At 43.8% G+C, this 18153-nt stretch overlaps 1 protein-coding gene across 1 annotated transcript in view; it reads right to left on the bottom strand.

Moving 5' to 3' along the window:
* Window positions 1-2732: 2732 nt before the first annotated feature.
* Window positions 2733-18153, bottom strand: part of tbc1d4 (TBC1 domain family, member 4) — a 172971-nt gene continuing 157550 nt past the window's right edge. Inside the window, exons 19-21 of the mRNA XM_029703680.1 lie at window positions 17074-17243; window positions 15988-16164; window positions 2733-5164 (exon numbers count right to left, since the gene is read on the bottom strand). Of these exons, the coding sequence (XP_029559540.1) occupies window positions 4925-5164; window positions 15988-16164; window positions 17074-17243 (587 nt within the window). The 3' untranslated portion in view covers window positions 2733-4924. The remainder of the gene's footprint in view (window positions 5165-15987; window positions 16165-17073; window positions 17244-18153) is intronic.

The following is an 18153-nucleotide window of genomic DNA, read 5'->3' on the forward strand; positions in this document are numbered from 1 at the left end:
TTTACCAATTTTTGGGAGCATACACTATAACGCAGTATTTGAAGTCGTGGCTGAACGACAACACGGATAATATACATTTGGCTGGCTTTTCCGTGCATCGGCAGGACAGAACAGCTATGTCTGGTAAGACCAGGGGTGGGGGTGTGTGTCTATTTGTCAATAACATCTGGTGCGCGATGTCTAATATTAAAGAAGTCTCGAGGTATTGCTTGCCTGAGGTACCTCATGATAAGCTGTAGACCACACTATCTACCAAGAGAGTTTTCATCTATATTTTACCACCACAAACCGATGCTGGCACTAAGACCGCACTCAACGAACTGTAAAAGGCCATAAGCAAACAAGAAAATGCTCATCCAGAAGCAGCGCTCCTAGTGGCTGGGGACTTTAATGTAGGCAAAACTTAAATCTGTTTTACATGATTTCTACCAGCATGTCACATGTATAAACAGAGGGGAAAAACGCTCTCCCTCGCCCTCCATTTGGCAAATCTGACCATAATTCTATCCTCCTGATTCCTGCTTACAAGCAAATCCTAAAGCAGGAAGTACCGGTCACTAGCTCAATTCGGAAGTGGTCAGAAGATGCGGATGCTACACTACAGGACTGTTTTGCTAGCACAGACTGGAATACGTCCCGGGATTCATCCAATGGAATTGAGGAGTATACCACCTCAGTCACCGGCTTCATCAATAAGTGCATCGACGACGTCGTCCCTACACTGACTGTACGTACATATCCCAACTAGATGTCATGGATTACAGGCAACATCCACACTGAGCTAAAGGCTAGAGCTGCCGCTTTAAAGGAGTGGGACACTAATCCGGACACTTATAAAATATTTCTTCAGATGAACCATCAAACAGGCAACGCGTCAATACAGGACTAAGATTGAATCCTACTACACCAGTTCTGATGCTCGTCAAATGTGGTAGGGCTTGCAAACTATTACGGACTACAAAGGGAAACCCAGCCGCGAGCTGCCCGGTGACGCGAGCCTACCAGATGAACTAAATTACTTTTATGCTCGCTTCAAGGCAAGCAACACTGAAGCATGCATGAGAGCACCAGCTGTTCCAGACGACTGCACTCAGAGCATGCATGGACCAACTTGGAAGTGTCTTCACTTACATTTTCAACCTTTCCCTGACCGAGTCTGTAATACCTACGTTTCAAGCAGACCACCATAGTCCCTGTGCAAAAGAAAGCAAAGGTAACCTGCCTCAATGACTACCGCCCCCACGTAGCACTCACGTCGATAGACATGAAGTGCTTTCATGGCTGGTCATGGCTCACATCAACACCATCATCCCGGAAACCCTATACCCATTCCAACTCGCATACCGCCCCAACATATCCACAGATGACGCAATCTCAATCTCACTCAACACTGCCCTGTCCCACCTGGACAAAAGGAACATCTATGTGAGAATGCTGTTCATTGACTACAGCTCAGCGTTCAACACCATAGTGCCCACAAAGCTCATCAATAAGCTAAGGACCATGGGACTAAACACCTCCCTCTACAACTGGATCCAGGACTTCCTGACAGGCCACCCCCAAGTGTTAAGGGTAGGCAACAACACATCTGTCATGCGGATCCTCAACACGGGGGCCCTTCAGGGGTGCGTGCTTAGACCCCTCCTGTACTCCCTGCTCACCCACGACTGCGTGGCCAAGCACAACTCTATAGGGAGGTCAGAGACCTGGCAGTGTGGTGTCAGGACAACAACCTCTCCCTTAACGTGAGCAAGACAAGGAAGCTGATATTGGACTACAGGAAAAGGAGGGCCGAACACGTACCTATTCCAATCGACGGGGCTGTAGTGGAGCGGGTCAGTAGTTTCACGTTTCTTGGTGTCCACATCACCAACAAACTATCATGGTCCAAACACACCAAGACAGTTGTGAAGAGGGCACAACAACACCTTTCCCCCCTCAGGAGACTGAAAAGATTTGGCATGGGTTCCCTGATTCTCAAAAAGTTCTACAGGTGAACCATCGAGAGCATCCTGACCGGTGTCATCACATCCTGGTATGGGCAACTGCTCAGCATCCGACCGTAAGGCGCTACAAAGGGTAGTGTGTACGGCACAGTACATCACTGGGGTCAAGCTTCCTGACATCCAGGGCCTATACACTAGGAGGTGTCAGAGGAAGGCCCAAATTGTCAAAGACTCCAGTCACCCAAGTCATAGACTCTTCTCTCTGCTACCACACGGCAAGCGGTACCGGAGTGCCAAGTCTAGGTCCAAAAGGCTCCTTAACAGCATCTACCCCCAAGCCATAAGACTGCTGAACAATTAATCAAATGGCCACCTAGACTATTTACATTGACCCCCCTCTTTTGTTTTTACACTGCTGCTACTGCTGTTTATTATCTATGCATAGTCACTTTACCCCTACCTACATGTACAAATTACCTCGACTAACCTGTACCCCCGCACATTGACTCGGTACCAGTGCCCCCAGTATATAGCCTCGTTATTGTTATTTTATTGTTACTTTTTATTATTTTTTACTTTATTTAGTAAATATTATTTTTAACTCTATTAAGGGCTCGTAAGTAAGCATTTCACGGTAAGGTCAACACCTGTTGTATTCGGCGCATGTGACAAATAATATTAGATTTGATTAATGCGGATATAATATGGACATTTTCTGAAATTACAATGCAGTTAAAAAAATTATTTACAATTATTTTAAGTGAAAGAAATCACTCGAGACACAGGTGAATAGAAAAAGGCAGTGAAGGTGTGATTTATTGAAGTACACGTGACATTTTTCTTTGTGAGGCCTCATTTCAACAAAAACAGGCAATCGATATTAATTCAACACAATCGGCGTTATTCCATAGTAGTGAATGAACAATGCGATGATGTAGGCTACCTACACAGATGCAACAGTAAGATAATGAACATTGCAAACACTCAAGCCAGCCATTAGGGCTTCCCTTATATCACCCTCAATCACGGTCATAAGCTTATCTCCGATTCAGGGTAGATAAGGAAGACTGCATTCATGCTTTTATTTGGCACTTATGTGTTAACACAAGAACATGACTTTAATCTAGTTCATTCTCTGATGATCATTGATGATTGGCCAGCCTTTATTTCCAATGGAGCATCTTTGTAAGACATGAATCTCTAGATAGCAAAAGGACGGTTGTCTTTGTATGACCCAGAACTAGATCTCTTTTTAGCTTGTTTAACATGAAAACACAGTGTTGAAACACATGAAAACACAGAACATTTTGAAACAATTAAACACTGACAGTGTTGAAAAACAGCGCTGAAATAGTAACAGTGATCATTTGATTAAATAGAAGAAAAGAAACACTTGCATGAATTATAATACACTTCTGGTTACTAACCATTTAGCAACGAAAGCATTAAAACCTCTTTGGTTCCAAAGGCAGTACAGGAGAGAGTACATTAAGGCAAATAACAATGCAACCACAACCAACGCCCACCCTAAGAAAAGCACTGATATCAAAAAGAAATAAGCGTTACATAAGCAATTTCCACAACGACGACGAAGAACCGTCGCATAAGTGAAGCCAGTGTCATACAGATGTAATATCTTAATTTGGCCACTCTGTTGTCGCAAGGATTTTCCTGCACATCAGGAAATGTGAATTGTAATTGTGTTTGAGTTTTAAAAAGGTTTCTTAAATTGATTAGACTTGATTTATCCTAACTAAAAACATATCAATTTATTTACATTTTTTGTGAAATGTGGGATATGCTGCTTAATTTGAAGTAGCTATAGAAAAACATCACCATTCAGTTCTGTGTGTGTTGACTGATTGTGAAAGGGTTGTGGTAAAGCCATCACCTCGATGGTTACAGGCTAGTTGATGACGAGGGATCATGTTGGATAGGCTTCGTCAACCTTAAATGTGTGTGGATCGGCTGCAGTAGCCTAATTCAAAGTAATTCCACATGGAGTGCTGGTCGTATTCGTATCAACTCTGTGAAACATAACTGTTCCTACATTGTGCACACACAATTGACAGATTGACAATCAAAAATAAACATTGTTTCAACATTTCAGAAAGCAAATAATAGAAATCATCCATATTACAAAGACCCAAATATGCTACATGTCCACTTGGTCAACTTTCAGTAATTGTTTTTGGTTCACAATACAAAAAAGTGAACAGTGTAACACTGTTTGCAACAATATTCAACATTCAACTTAGATAAACATTTTTTTTTTCAGCTGCAGGCAGGTCAGCATTTAACAGTCGATGTCAGACTAGAGCTTATTTAATTTTTTTATTATTCTCTTTACTTGTTCTCTCTTTTCAAATCAGAATCATTGGAGAATATGACTCAGATGTGAAGGTGGGATAAAACAGTATGAAGGAAGAGAGAAAGTCCTGAAGACAGTGTGTGTGTGTGTGTGTGTGTGTGTGTGTGTGTGTGTGTGTGTGTGTGTGCGCGTACTGTCCTGGAACATAATGAAAAAGTGTCTGTCCATGATGTCAGCTGTTTGTGGTGTGTGAGCAGTGACATTCAACTCAGTCTGTTCTCCAGTCTAACAGAGACTGTGAACCTTCTTTATACTCTTCTTGTTTCCTGTGTGCGCGCACACAGACACACGCACGCAGGCACACACAGCACATTCAAAACAGACCACATTGCCATACTGTCAGTGTCTGTCTGTCGAAATGGCGACACATCACATAGGAACTACACCACCTGTCTTAAAACAACAACACATATAGACACAATTACAGGGCCTAAACATGTATGGCTAAACAGTTTCACAAATGTAAATAGTCCCAATAAAGTTTAGTTTTCAAATTCAGAAATTCTATCCATCCATCGTCAGAGTCCTTTCTCTATGTCAGTAATATCCATCTACCTGTCCATTCTCCAGAGTCTCTCCCTCACCTTTGCCTTCCACTCTTCCCCCATTAGGGCTTCTTGGCGGTGGGCTTGGCCTTGCCGTTTGGCCCCTGGGCAGGCTTGACCATGTGGGTCATCTCCACGTCAGCCAGGGCATCCGGGGGAAGGCAGGTGCGCATGCGCTCAATAGTCTTCTGGTAGGACTGGCGCTCCTGCTCCAGCGAGCGGATCATGTGCTTCATCTTGGACTCGCGTGACAGGAAGTTCTCCACAGTGGCCTCCAGGCTCTGGATCTTCTGACGTGCCGCCTTGGAGAAAGAAGAGGAGAATGGATGATTTTAGACTAACACATGGGATGGGTGCATAGAGGGTAGTGATGGGGGAATAAATAAATAGTTACATATTGCGATATTACTTTGGATTACATTATATTGATACTTTGGGCTCTATTTTAACAAACCTAACGCAATGGCAAATCTTAGAGCTAGTGCTAGCTGGCGGTAGCACAGCAACTCACTGCCTTCCTGAAGACAAACAACGTATACGCTTCAGTCTGGTTTTAGACCCCATTATAGCAGACTGCACTCGTGAAGGTGGTAAATTACCTTTTAATGGCGTCAGACCAAGGCTCTGCATCTGTCCTCGTGCTCCTAGACCTTAGTGCTGCTTTTGATACCATCGATCACCACATTCTTAAGGAGATTGGAAACCCAAACTGGTCTACACGGACAGGTTCTGGCCTGGTTTAGATCTTATCTGTCGGAAAGATATCAGTTTGTCTCTAAAACCCTGTACATTTCGGTGTTCCTCAAGGTTGCGTTTTAGGACCACTATTGTTTCACTATATATTTTACCTCTTTGTTACGTGTTACGTTTTTCTTGCTCCCCATTTTCCCATGTTAGTGTGTTTGTGTCCTAGGCATTACAGGTGTACCGAGTTGCGGCTGACGATGGTGGGCGGGGCTGTAGCTGATTGAAGAGAGGATATCTGTTTGCCGTGTGAGAAGGGGGGGGGTGAGAGAGAGGACACTTGTTTTGTTTGATGATTTGTGCTAATTTCTTTGTTTGTGTTTCAGCCTGTCCTCCTGAGGTACTCCACCCTACCTAGGTCCTGGAGAGGTGAAAAGGTAGATCTGCCCATGGGTGTACATTCCCACGTAGATAACCCATTGTTTTATACACTAGGTTAGCCGGGTGGGTGTCACCCTTGTATTTTCTTGGAACCAGGTAGGACAGTGGGCTAGGATTTAGAGTATGTTAGGAAGGATTAGGTGTGTAGAAGAGGAGGGACCTTTTGTTTATTTTCATTACTTGGACCCCGATCCCTAACATTCCCTTCTCTTACCTTCCCTGGTTGTGGTTGTTTTTTTTGTTTTCTTACTGATTCTTTATGGGTGTTTTATATTGTTTATTTAATTACTTTACTAAACACCCCCTGAGGGCTAACATTGAGTTCTGGTTGTGGTCTGGTTATTTTTGCTCATTACACCCCACATTTCTTCCCCTTTCATCTGGTTTACCTTGTGTGTTTAGGCCCAGGCATTTACGTCTCCTCCTCAGACGAGCTACACCCGAGGGGAGAACGTAATACTCTTGGTGATGTCATTTGGAAACATAATGTTAACTTTCACTGTTATGCGGACGATACACAGCTGTACCTTTCGATGAAACATGGTGAAGCCCCAAAATTGCCTTCCCTGGAAGCCTGTGTTTCAGACATAAGGAAGTGGATGGTGGCAAATGTTTTACTTTTAAACTTGGGACAAAACCGAGATGCTAGTTCTAGGTCCCAAGAAACAAAGGGATCTTCTGTTGGATCTGACAATTAATCTTGATGGTTGTACAGTCGTCTCAAATAAAACTGTGAAGGACCTCGGCGTTACTCTGGACCCTGATCTCTCTTTTGACGAACACATCAAGACTGTTTCAAGGACAGCTTTTTTCCATCTACGTAACATTGCAAAATTTTTATTTTCTGTACAAAAATGGTGCCAAAAAATTAATACATGCTTTTGTCACTTCTAGATTAGGCTACTGCAATGCTCTACTTTCCGGCTACCCGGATAAAGCACTGAATAAACTTCAGTTAGTGCTAAATACAGCTGCTAGAATCCTGACTAGAACCAAAATATTTGATCATATTACTCCAGTGCTAGCCTCTCTACACTGGCTTCCTGTTAAGGCTAGGGCTGATTTCAAGGTTTTACTGCTAACCTACAAAGCATTACATGTTCTTACCTATCTCTCTGATTTGGTCCTGCCGTACATATCTACACGTACGCTATGGTCACAAGATGCAGGCCTCCTAATTGTCCCTAGAATTTCTAAGCAAACAGCTGGAGGCAGGGCTTCTCCTATAGAGCTCCATTTTTATGGAATGGTCTGCCAATCCATGTGAGAGACGCAGACTCGGTCTCGACCTTTAAGTTTTTTTTGAACACTCATCTCTTCAGTAGGTCCTATGATTGAGTTTTTTTTATTTCACCTTTATTTAAACAGGTAAACAGTTGAGAACAAGTTCTGATTTACAACTGCATCCTGGCCAAGATAAAGCAAAGCAGTGCGACACAACAGAGTTACACATGGAATAAACAAACACACAGCCAATAACACAATGGGGAAAAAAAGTCTATAACAGTATGCAAATGAGGTAAGATAAGGGAGGTAAGGCAATTAATAGGCCATAGTGGCGAAATAATTACAATTTAGCAATTAAACACTGGAGTGATAGATGTGTAAAAAGATGAATGTGCAAGTAGAGATACTGGGTTGCAAAGGAGCAAAAAACAGTATGGGGATGAGGTAGTTGGAGGTGCTATTTACAGATGGGCAATGAACAGGTGCAGTGATCTGTGAGCTGCTCTGACAGCTGGTGCTTAAAGTTAGTGAGGGAGATATGAGTCTCCAACTTCAGTGATTTTTGCAATTCGTTCCAGTCATTGGCAGCAGAGAACTGTAAGGAGAGGCGGCCAAAGGAGGAATTGGCTTTGGGGGTGACCAGTGAAATATACCTACTGGACCGCGTGCTACGGGTGGTTGCTGCTATGGTGACCAGTGAGCTGAGATAAGGCGGGGCTTTACCTAGCAAAGACTTATAGATGACCTGGAGCCAGTGGGTTTGGCAACGAATATGAAGCGAGGGCCAGCCAACGAGAGCATACAGGTCGCAGTGGTGGGTAGTATATGGGGCTTTGGTGACAAAACGGATGGCACTGTGGTAGACTGCATCCAATTTGCTGAGTAGAGTGTTGAAGGCTATTTTGTAAATGACATTGCCAAAGTCAAGGATTGGTAGGATAGTCAGTTTTACGAGGGTATGTTTGGAAGAATGAGTGAAGGATGCTTTGTTGCGAAATAGGAAGCTGATTCAAGATTTAATTTTGGATTGGAGATGCTTAATGTGAGTCTGGAAGGAGAGTTTACAGTCTAACCAGACACCTAGGTGTTTGTAGTTGTCCACATATTCTAAGTCAGAACCGTCCAGAGTAGTGATGCTGGATGGGCGGGCAGGTGCTGGTAGCGATCGGTTGAAGAGCATACATTTAGTTTTACTTGCATTTAAGAGCAGTTGGAGGCCACGGAAGGAGAGTTGTATGGCATTGAAGCTCGTCTGGAGGTTAGTTAACACAGTGTCCAAAGAAGGGCCAGAAGTATACAGAATGGTATCGTCTGCGTAGAGGTGGATCAGAGAATCACCAGCAGAGCGACATCATTGATGTATACAGAGAAAAGAGTCGGCCCGAGAATTGAACCCTGTGGCACCAACATAGAGACTGCCAGAGGTCCGGACAACAGGCCCTCCGAGTTGACACACTGAACTCTGTCTGAGAAGTAGTTGGTGAACCAGGCGAGGCAGTCAATTGAGAAACCAAGGCTGTTCAGTCTGCCGATAAGAATGTGTTGATTGACAGAGTCGAAAGCCTTAGCCAGGTCGATGAATACGGCTGCACAGTATTGTCTCTTATTGATGGAGGTTATGATATCGAGCGTGACTGAGGTGCACCCATGACCAGCTCGGAAACCAGATTGCATAGCTGAGAAGGTACGGTGGGATTCGAAAATGGTTGGTGATCTGTTTGTTAACCTGTTATGGATAGGGGGCAGTATTTTCACGGCCGGATAAAAAACGTACCCGATTTAATCTGATTATTACTCCTGCCCAGAAACTAGAATATGCATATAATTATTAGCTTTGGATAGAAAACACTTCAAAGTTTCTAAAACTGTTTGAATGGTGTCTGAATGGTCATTAATATGGTCAAATCCGGAAACTATCATCTCGAAAACATTATTCTTTCAGTGACATACGGAACCGTTCTGTATTTTATCTAACGGGTGGCATCCATAAGTCTAAATATTCCTGTTACATCGCACAACCTACAATGTAATTTCATAGTTCCGTAAAATTCTGGCAAATTAGTTCGCAACGAGCCAGATTCTGTATACCCTGATTCTGCGTGCAACGAACGCAAGAGAACTGACACAATTTCATCTGGTTAATATTGCCTGCTAACCTGGATTTCTTTTAGCTAAATATGCAGGTTTAAAAATATATACTTCTGTGTATTGATTTTAAGAAAGGCATTGATGTTTATGGTTAGGTACAGTCGTGCAACGATTGTGCTTTTTTTCGCAAATGCGCTTTTGTTAAATCATCCCCGTTTGGCGAAGCTGGCTGTCTTTGTTAGGAAGAAATAGTCTTCACAGTTCGCAACAAGCCAGGCGGCCCAAACTGCTGCATATACCCTGACTCTGTTTGCAAGAGAAGTGACACATTTTCCCTAGTTAAAAGAAATTCATGTTAGCAGGCAATATTAACTAAATATGCAGGTTTAAAAATATATACTTGTGTATTGATTTTAAGAAAGACATTGATGTTTATGGTTAGGTACACGTCGGAGCAAAGACAGTCCTTTTTCGCGAATGCGCACCACATCGATTATATGCAAAGCAGGATAGGCTAGATAAACTAGAAATATCATCAACCATGTGTAGTTAACTAGTGTTTATGATTGATTGATTGTTTTTTTTATAAGATAAGTTTAATGCTAACTAGCAACTTACCTTGGCAACGTAAAGCAGGTGGTTAGAGCGTTGGGCTAGTTAACGTAAGGTTGCATCCCCAAGCTGACAAGGTAAAAATCTGTCGTTCTGCCCCTGAACAAGGCAGTTAACCCACCGTTCCTAGGCCGTCATTGAAAATAAGAACGTGTTCTTTAACTGACTTGCCTAGTTAAATAAAGGTTTGAAAAAAATATATATATTTTTTTTTATCGGCAAATCGGTGGCCAAAAATACTGATTACCGATTGTTATGAAAACTTGAAATCGGCCCTAATTAATCGGCCATTCCGATTAATCGGTCGACCTCTAGTTGCAACAATTTCGGCTGATAATTTTAGAAAGAGAGGGTCCAGATTGTCTAGCCCTGCTGATTTGTAGGGGTCCACATTTTGCAGCTCTTTCAGAACCTCAGCTATCTGGATTTGGGTGAAGGGGAAATGGGGGAGGCTTGGGCAAGTTGCTGTGGGGGGTGCAGGGCTGTTGACCAGGGTAGGGGTGGCCAGGTGGAAAGCATGGCCAGCCGTAGAATAATGCTTATTAAAATGCTCAATTATCTTGGATTTATTGGTGGTGACAGTGTTTCCTAGCCTCAGTGCAGTGGGCAGCTGGGAGGAGGTGCTCAAATTCTCCTTGGACTTCACGTTGTCCCAGAACCTTTTGGAGTTTGTGCTGCAGGATGCAAATTTCTGTTTGAAAACTTTTAAAGAGTAACCAGGCATCTTCTACTGACGGAATAAGGTCAATATCCTTCCAGGTTACCCGGGCCAGGTCGATTAGAAAGGCCTGCTCGCTGAAGTGTTTTAGGGAGAATTTGATAGTGATGAGGGGTGGTCGTTTGACCGCAGACCCATTATGGACGCAAACAATGAGGCAGTGATTGCTGAGATCCTGGTTGAAGACAGCATAGGTGTATTTGGAGGGCAGGTTGGTTAGGATGATATCTATAAGTGTGCCTGTGTTTACGGATATGGGGTTGTACCTGGTAGGTTCATTGATAAATTGTGTGAGATTGAGGGCATCAAGTTTAGATGGTAGGATGGCCGGGCTGTTAAGCATGTCCCAGTTAAGGTCACCTAACAGCACGAGCTCTGAAGATAGATGGGGGGGGGGGCAATCAATTCACATATGGTGTCCAGGGCACTGCTGGGGGCAGAAGGTGATCTATAGCAAGCGGCAACGGTGAGAGACTTGTTTTTGGAAAGGTGGATTTTTAAAAGTAGAAGCTGAAATTGTTTGGGCACAGACCTGGATAGTAAGACAGAACTCTGCAGGCTATCTCTGCAGTAGATTGCAACTCTGCCCCCCTTTGGCAGTTCTATCTTGTCAGAAAATGTTATAGGTAGGGATGGAAATGTCAGGTTTTTTTGGTGGCCTTCCTAAGCCAGGATTCAGACACGGCTAGGACATCCGGGTTGGCAGAGTGTGCTAAAGCAGTGAATAAAACAAACTTAGGGAGGAGGCTTCTAATGTTAACATGCATGAAACCAACAGTTTCAAATGAGAGTCAACAAATGAGAGCGCCTGGGGAATGGGAGTGGAGCAAGGCACTGCAGGGCCTGGATTAACCTCCACATCACCAGAGGAGCAGAGGTGGAGAAGGATAAGGGTACGGCTAAAGGCTATAAGAACTGGTCATCTAGTACTTTTGGATTAGAGAGTAAAAGGAACAGGTTTCTGGGTGCGGTAGAATAGATTCAATGCATAATGTACAGACAAAGGTATGGTAGGATGTGAATACAGTGGAGGTAAACCAAGACATTGAGTGACGATGAGAGCGGTATTGTCTCTAGAGACATCAATCAAACCAGGTGAGGTCACCGCATGTGGGAGGTGGGACAAAAGGGTCAGCTGAGGCATACTGAGCAGGGCTGGAGGCTCTACAGTGAAATAAGACAATAATCACTAACTAAAAGAGCAATGGGCAAGGCATATTGACATTAGGGAGAGGCAAGCGTAGCCGAGTGATCATAGGGTCCAGTGAGTAGCTGGGTGGGCTGGAGACACGGCGATTCAGACAGCTAGCGGGCCGGGGCTAGCAGAAGGGCCTTTGAGGGACGTCGCGACGGAAGAAGTCTGTTGTATCCCCCTTGTGCGGTTACGTCGGCAGACCAGTTGTGATGGATCAGCAGGGGTCCGTGTAGTAAAAGGGTCCAGGCCAATTGGCAAAATAGGTATAGTAGTCCAAGAAATTGGCTGATGGACCTCTTCAGCTAACAGCCTGGTATGCTCTAGACAGCTAGCGGGCCGCGGCTAGCAGGTGGGCATTCAGGGACGTCGCGACGGAGGAGCCTGTTGAAAAAACCCCTCGGGTGGATTACGTCGGTAGTCCAGTCATGATGGATCGGCGGGGATCCTTATCGGCAATAAAAGGGGTCCAGGACAATTGGCAAAATAGGTATTGTAGCCCAAGGAGTGACTGATGGACCTCTTCAGCTAGCCGGGAGATGGGACTAGCATAGGCTAGCTCCAGGCTAATTGGTGCTTGCTTCGGGACAGAGACGTTAGCCAGGAGAAGCCAATCGGATAGCAGCTAGATAGCTGTGATGATCCAGGTGAAGAGGTTCAGAGCTTGCGGTAGGAATCCGGGGATATGGAGAAAAAGAAGTCCAATAAGCTCTGGGTTGAATTGCGCCATGCAGACTGGCAGGAGTTGTCCGTGCTAAAGTGTAGTCTGGCCCAGGGGTGTGATGGTGAACGGAAAGGCATTGGAGCGACAAACTGCCCTTGCTGTCTCTGCCTGGCCAGTTCCCCTCTCTCCATTGGGATTCTCTGCCTCTAACCCTATTACGGGGGCTGCTTCACAGGTGCTCTTTCATGCCGTCCCTAGGAGGGGTGCATCACTTGAGTGGGTTGAGTCACTGATGTGATCTTCCTGTCCGGGTTGGCGCCCCCCTCGGGTTTGTGCCGTTGGGGAGATATTCATGGGCTATACTCGGTCTTGTCTCAGTAAGTTGGTGGTTGAAGATATCCCTCTAGTGGTGTGGGGGCTGTGCTTTGGCAAAGTGGGTGGGGTCATATCCTGGCTGTTTGGCCCTGTCCAGGGATATCGTCGGACGGTGCCACAGTGTCTCCCGACCCCTCCTTTCTCAGCCCCCCAGTATTTATGCTGCAATAGTTTGTGTCAGGGGGCTAGGGTCAGTCTGTTATATCTGGAGTATTTCTCCTGTCTTATCCAGTGTCCTGTGTGAATTTAAGTATGCTCCCTCTAATTCACTCTCTATCTTTTTATCTCTCTCTTTCTCACTTTCTCTCAGAGGACCTGAGCCCTAGGACCATGCCTCAGGACTACCTGGCCTTGATGACTATTTGCTGTCCCCAGTCCACCTGGTCGCAATGCTGGTCCAGTTTCAACTGTTCTGCCTGCGGCTATGAAACCCTGACCTGTTCACTGGATGTGCTACCTTGTCCCGGACCTGCTGTTTTAGACTCTCTCTCTACTGCACCTGCTGTCTCTAACTCTGAATGATCGGCTATGAAAAGCCAACTGACATTACTCCTGAGGTGCTGACCTATTGCACCCTCTACAACCACTATGATTATTATTATCTGACCCTGCTGGTCATCTATGAACATTTGAACATCTTGGCCATGTACAGTTGAAGTCGGAAGTTTACATACACTTCAGCCAAATACATTTAAACTCAGTTTTTCACAATTCCTGACATTTAATCCTAGTAAAAATTGTTTTAGGTCAGTTAGGATCACCACTTTATTTTAAGAACGTGAAATATCAGAATAATAGTAGCGAGAATGATTTATTTCAGCTTTTATTTCTTTCATCACATTCCCAGTGGGTCAGAAGTTTACATACACTGAATTCGTATTTGGTAGCATTGCCTTTAAATTGTTTAACTTGGGTCAAACATTTCGGGTAGACTTCCACAAGCTTCCCACAATAATTTGGGTGAACTTTTGCCCATTCCTCCTGACAGAGCTGGTGTAACTGAGTCAGGTTTGTAGGCCTCCTTGCTCGCACACGCTTTTTCAGTTCTGCCCACAACTTTTCTATAGGACTGAGGTCAGGGCTTTGTGATGGCCACTCCAATACCTTGACTTTGTTGTACTTAAGCCATTTTACCATAACTTTGGAAGTATGCTTGGGGTCATTGTCCATTTGGAAGACCCATTTGTGACCAAGCTTTAACTTCCTGACTGATGTCTTGAGATGTTGCTTCAATATATCCACATAATTTTCCATCCTCATGATGCCATCTATTTTGTGAAGTGCACCATGCCCTCCTGCAGCAAAGCACCCCCACAACATGATGCTGCCACCCCCGTGCCTCACAGTTGGGATGGTGTTCTTCGGCTTGCAAGTCTCCCCCTTTTTCCACCAAACGATGGTCATTATGGCCAAAAAGTTCCATTTTTGTTTCATCAGACCAGAGGATATTTCTCCAAAAAGTACGATATTTTTCCCCATCTGCAGTTGCAAACCGTAATCTGGCTTTGTTATGGCCGTTTTGGAGCAGTGGCTTCTTCCTTGCTGAGCGGCATTTTCAGGTTATGTCAATATAGGACTCGTTTTGTCTGTGGATATAGATACTTTTGTACCCATTTCCTCCAGCATCTTCACAAGGTCCTTTGCTATTGTTCTGGGATTAATTTGCACTTTTCACACCAAAGTACGTTCATCTCTAAGAGACAGAACGTGTCTCCTTCCTGAGCAGTATGACGGCTGCGTGGTCCCATGGTGTTTATACTTGTGTTCTATTGTTTGTACAGATGAACGTGGCACCTTCAGGCGTTTGGAAATTGCCCAAGGATGAACCAGACTTGTGGTGGTCTACTATTTTTTTCTGAGGTTTTGGCTGATTTCTTTTGATTTCCCCATGATGTCAAGCAAAGAGGCACTGAGTTTGAAGGTTGGCCTTGAAATACATCCACAGGTACACCTCCAATTGACTCAAATTTTGTCAATTAGCCTATCAGAAGCTTCTAAAGTCATGACATAATTTTCTGGAATTTTCCAAGCTGTTTAAAGGCAAAGTCAACTTAGTATATGTAAACTTCTGACTCACTGGAATTGTGATACCGTGAATTATAAGTGAAATTATCTGTCTGTAAACAATTGTTGGAAAAATTACTTGTGTCATGCACAAAGAAGTTGTCCTAACCGACTTGCCAAAACGAGAATGAGTTTTAATGACTCCAACCTAAGTGTATGTATATAACATATATAATCGTGAGAATCGCAATACATATCGTTTTGGCACCTAAGTTCCGTGATAATATTGTATTGTGAGGTCCCTGGCAATTCAAAGCCCTAATACAGGAAAACTCGGGTGAAACTCATTGCACGGAGGGCCGAGTTTCTGCATGTTTTCGCTCCTCCCTTGTACTTGATTGATGAATTAAGGTCACTGATTAGTAAGGAACTCTCCTCACCTGGCTGTCTAGGTCTTAATGAAAGTAAAAAACAAAAACCTGTAGACACTCGGCCCTCCGTGGAATGAGTTTGACATCCCTGATCTCGACCATGTTTTCAGAAGAATAACGATATGGGACAAAGTAGTAGGTAAATGATTGACTGAGTGGCTGTGTCGTGTGGGTGTGTGTGCATGCGTGTGTGTGCATCTGGCGTGTGTGTGCCTGTTTAAAAACACAGTAGAAACATTAAGACTAGTATGTTCTCTGCTTCATGTTAACATTTACTAAGGGGTTTCACTCTCCAAATCTGTGTCAAACCTTAATCCCTGCAATTCCTCAGCTGTGATCTCATCTGCAGACAGACAGACAGACTTTTAATGGTCTACAGTATGGATTAAAAAGGGAGCATTCCTTGTACAGAAAATTGAGACTCATTCCTTTTTCTTTCTTATACTGTGTTTAGGGTTGTGCTCTGGTGACATCTACTGGCAGACTGAAGCAGTGCAGCAGAAAAGATCATTGCTGACATTTGAGTGCTCCTCTTTCTTTTTCTGGGATATTCATAATGTAAAGAGTAGAATAGAATCTGGGGTAAGATGGCTTTTTGGACTATATTGTGTCTTATGTACTCCTGGACGGCAAAATGAATTGCCCTGAGGAAACAATAATGTTTGAATTAAATTGAGCCAGTTTCCCACCTGTAGTTTCTCCAGCAGATCCATGTTCTGTTTCTTCAGCTGGTTGTTGGTCTTCTCCAGTTTATCCAGGCGGTCTGAGTTGTTTGACTGGAGCACAGCATCCACCGTCTCGTCCTGCAGCACGTGGTACTCAACCTCATATGCATGTAGCTGCTTCGAGATGTCCATGTCCAACACCTGGCAACCCACATAATTACAAAGAATATATACCTGGCAACCCAGAGTTGAAAAACATCAACTTCTGTGTCAAACACCTGGCAATCCCGAAGAGAAAGTCAAACAGCTGTACAGTCAGGTAATAAGTAAAAAAAAACAAGAAAAAGAAAAATTAAATCAGTGCTGGAGTTTACTCACGACCTTTCAATAAACATTTGAACCCAGATCTGCTACTCATAAGACATAAGCACAGCCTGTGTGTATCCCATTAAAGCAAATCAAGAGCCACAAAAAGGTCTTTACAGTCCACTTGGGCAGGGTGTGTGTCATGTGCTCTGTTAAAATAGAGCAGGCCCTAGTGGCTTGCCTCTTCCACAACCTCTCTCTATATTTATGGCCAAAGTCATATAAAGCGCTTATGTCCACAAGCACTGCACTCATCATGAGCACTCATGGGTTTGAGCTACACAATACACATAGGGCTACATAATCAAATAAAATAGTGCTTTATTGTTCATTGTTGAAACGAAAATGTGTCTCTTTGCTCTGCCCAACCCCGAGACGAGACAACACGCAAACACGCACGCACGCACGCACGCACGCACGCACACACACACACACACACACACACACACACACACACACACACACACACACACACACACACACACACACACACACACACACACACACACACACACACACACACACAATCTATGGAGTTCAGGGTTAAGTGCCTTACTCAAGGGCCCCATATAATGTAAATGTAAGGGCCAGTTTCCCAGACCCAGATTAAACCTAGCGCTTTCAATGGAGAATCTCAATTTTGTGCATCCCAAGACTACACGTGTGCATCCCAAATGGCACCCTATTCACTATATACCACCAACAGTGAATGCTCACTTTTAATGTCTCCCCCCCCATCTGTACCTTTGAGATGGTTTCCTCCATCTGGGTGTGGGTGAGGTTGGGAATTGTAGTTTTCAGGTAGTCCACGATGGTCTCGAAGCTATCACACTCCACTATCTCCCCTTCGTGACTGCTCAGTAGACACAGAGCCACCTTAAAGATCACTTCACTCCCCTGGGCAAATAGGATATCTATGACATAGAACACAGAGACTGAATGGGTGTGTGTGTGTGTGAGAGAGAGAACAGAGAAGGTAGGAAAAACAGCAAACAGTTTTTCTTATTCAATGTAATTCTGATTCAATGTGAGTAAAATAGCGTGAAGATTAGAGGTCGGCTGATTATGATTTTTCGCCGCCGATACCGATAATTGGAGGAGCAAAAAAGCCGATATCGATTGATCGGACGATTATTATTATGATTTCTTTTTTATATGTGTATACACACACACACACACACACACACACACACACACACACACACACACACACACACACACAGCTCTGAAGTGACAACGATACTGAAGAGTCTGCTTAGGAGACAAATACTCTCAACTGTTTGAATAATAAAAATAGAGTTTAAGTTACCTGTGATGAATGCTGAAAACAAAAACTGTAATTTCTAAATGCAGGAAATCCTATTTTAATAATGGGCATGGTAAGAATTGACTACCAAAGTGCGAGTCATAATTCCCATGACACCTTCTAGCAAAATCTGAAAAGCGGTTCCTTCATTTATTCCATAGGATATTTTTAGATTAACTTAAAATAAGGTCTGGTTTAGGCTTACACCACCTTGCCAATTTTATAACTGTGTAGATATCCATAGGATATAACTCTGATCAATATAAGTGAAGATAGATTTTTTTTTTACCTAGTGAGATTTACACGGGTATCAAAACGCCGAGGCGGTTTAAGCACAAAACACAGACCTTATTTGAAGTAGATCAAGACATTCTCTATGGAAGACATGAACGGTAAAATAACGAAGGAACCCCTTTCAAGTTCAGCCGCAAGTTATTACAGGAATTATGACGCGTCAACTATTTCTCTCTAAACCATATACCTTTGACTATTACGAGCCTGCTGCTGCCTACCACCGC

This window comes from Salmo trutta, chromosome 20, assembly GCF_901001165.1.
Source record: "Salmo trutta chromosome 20, fSalTru1.1, whole genome shotgun sequence".
Lineage (NCBI taxonomy): Eukaryota > Metazoa > Chordata > Actinopteri > Salmoniformes > Salmonidae > Salmo > Salmo trutta.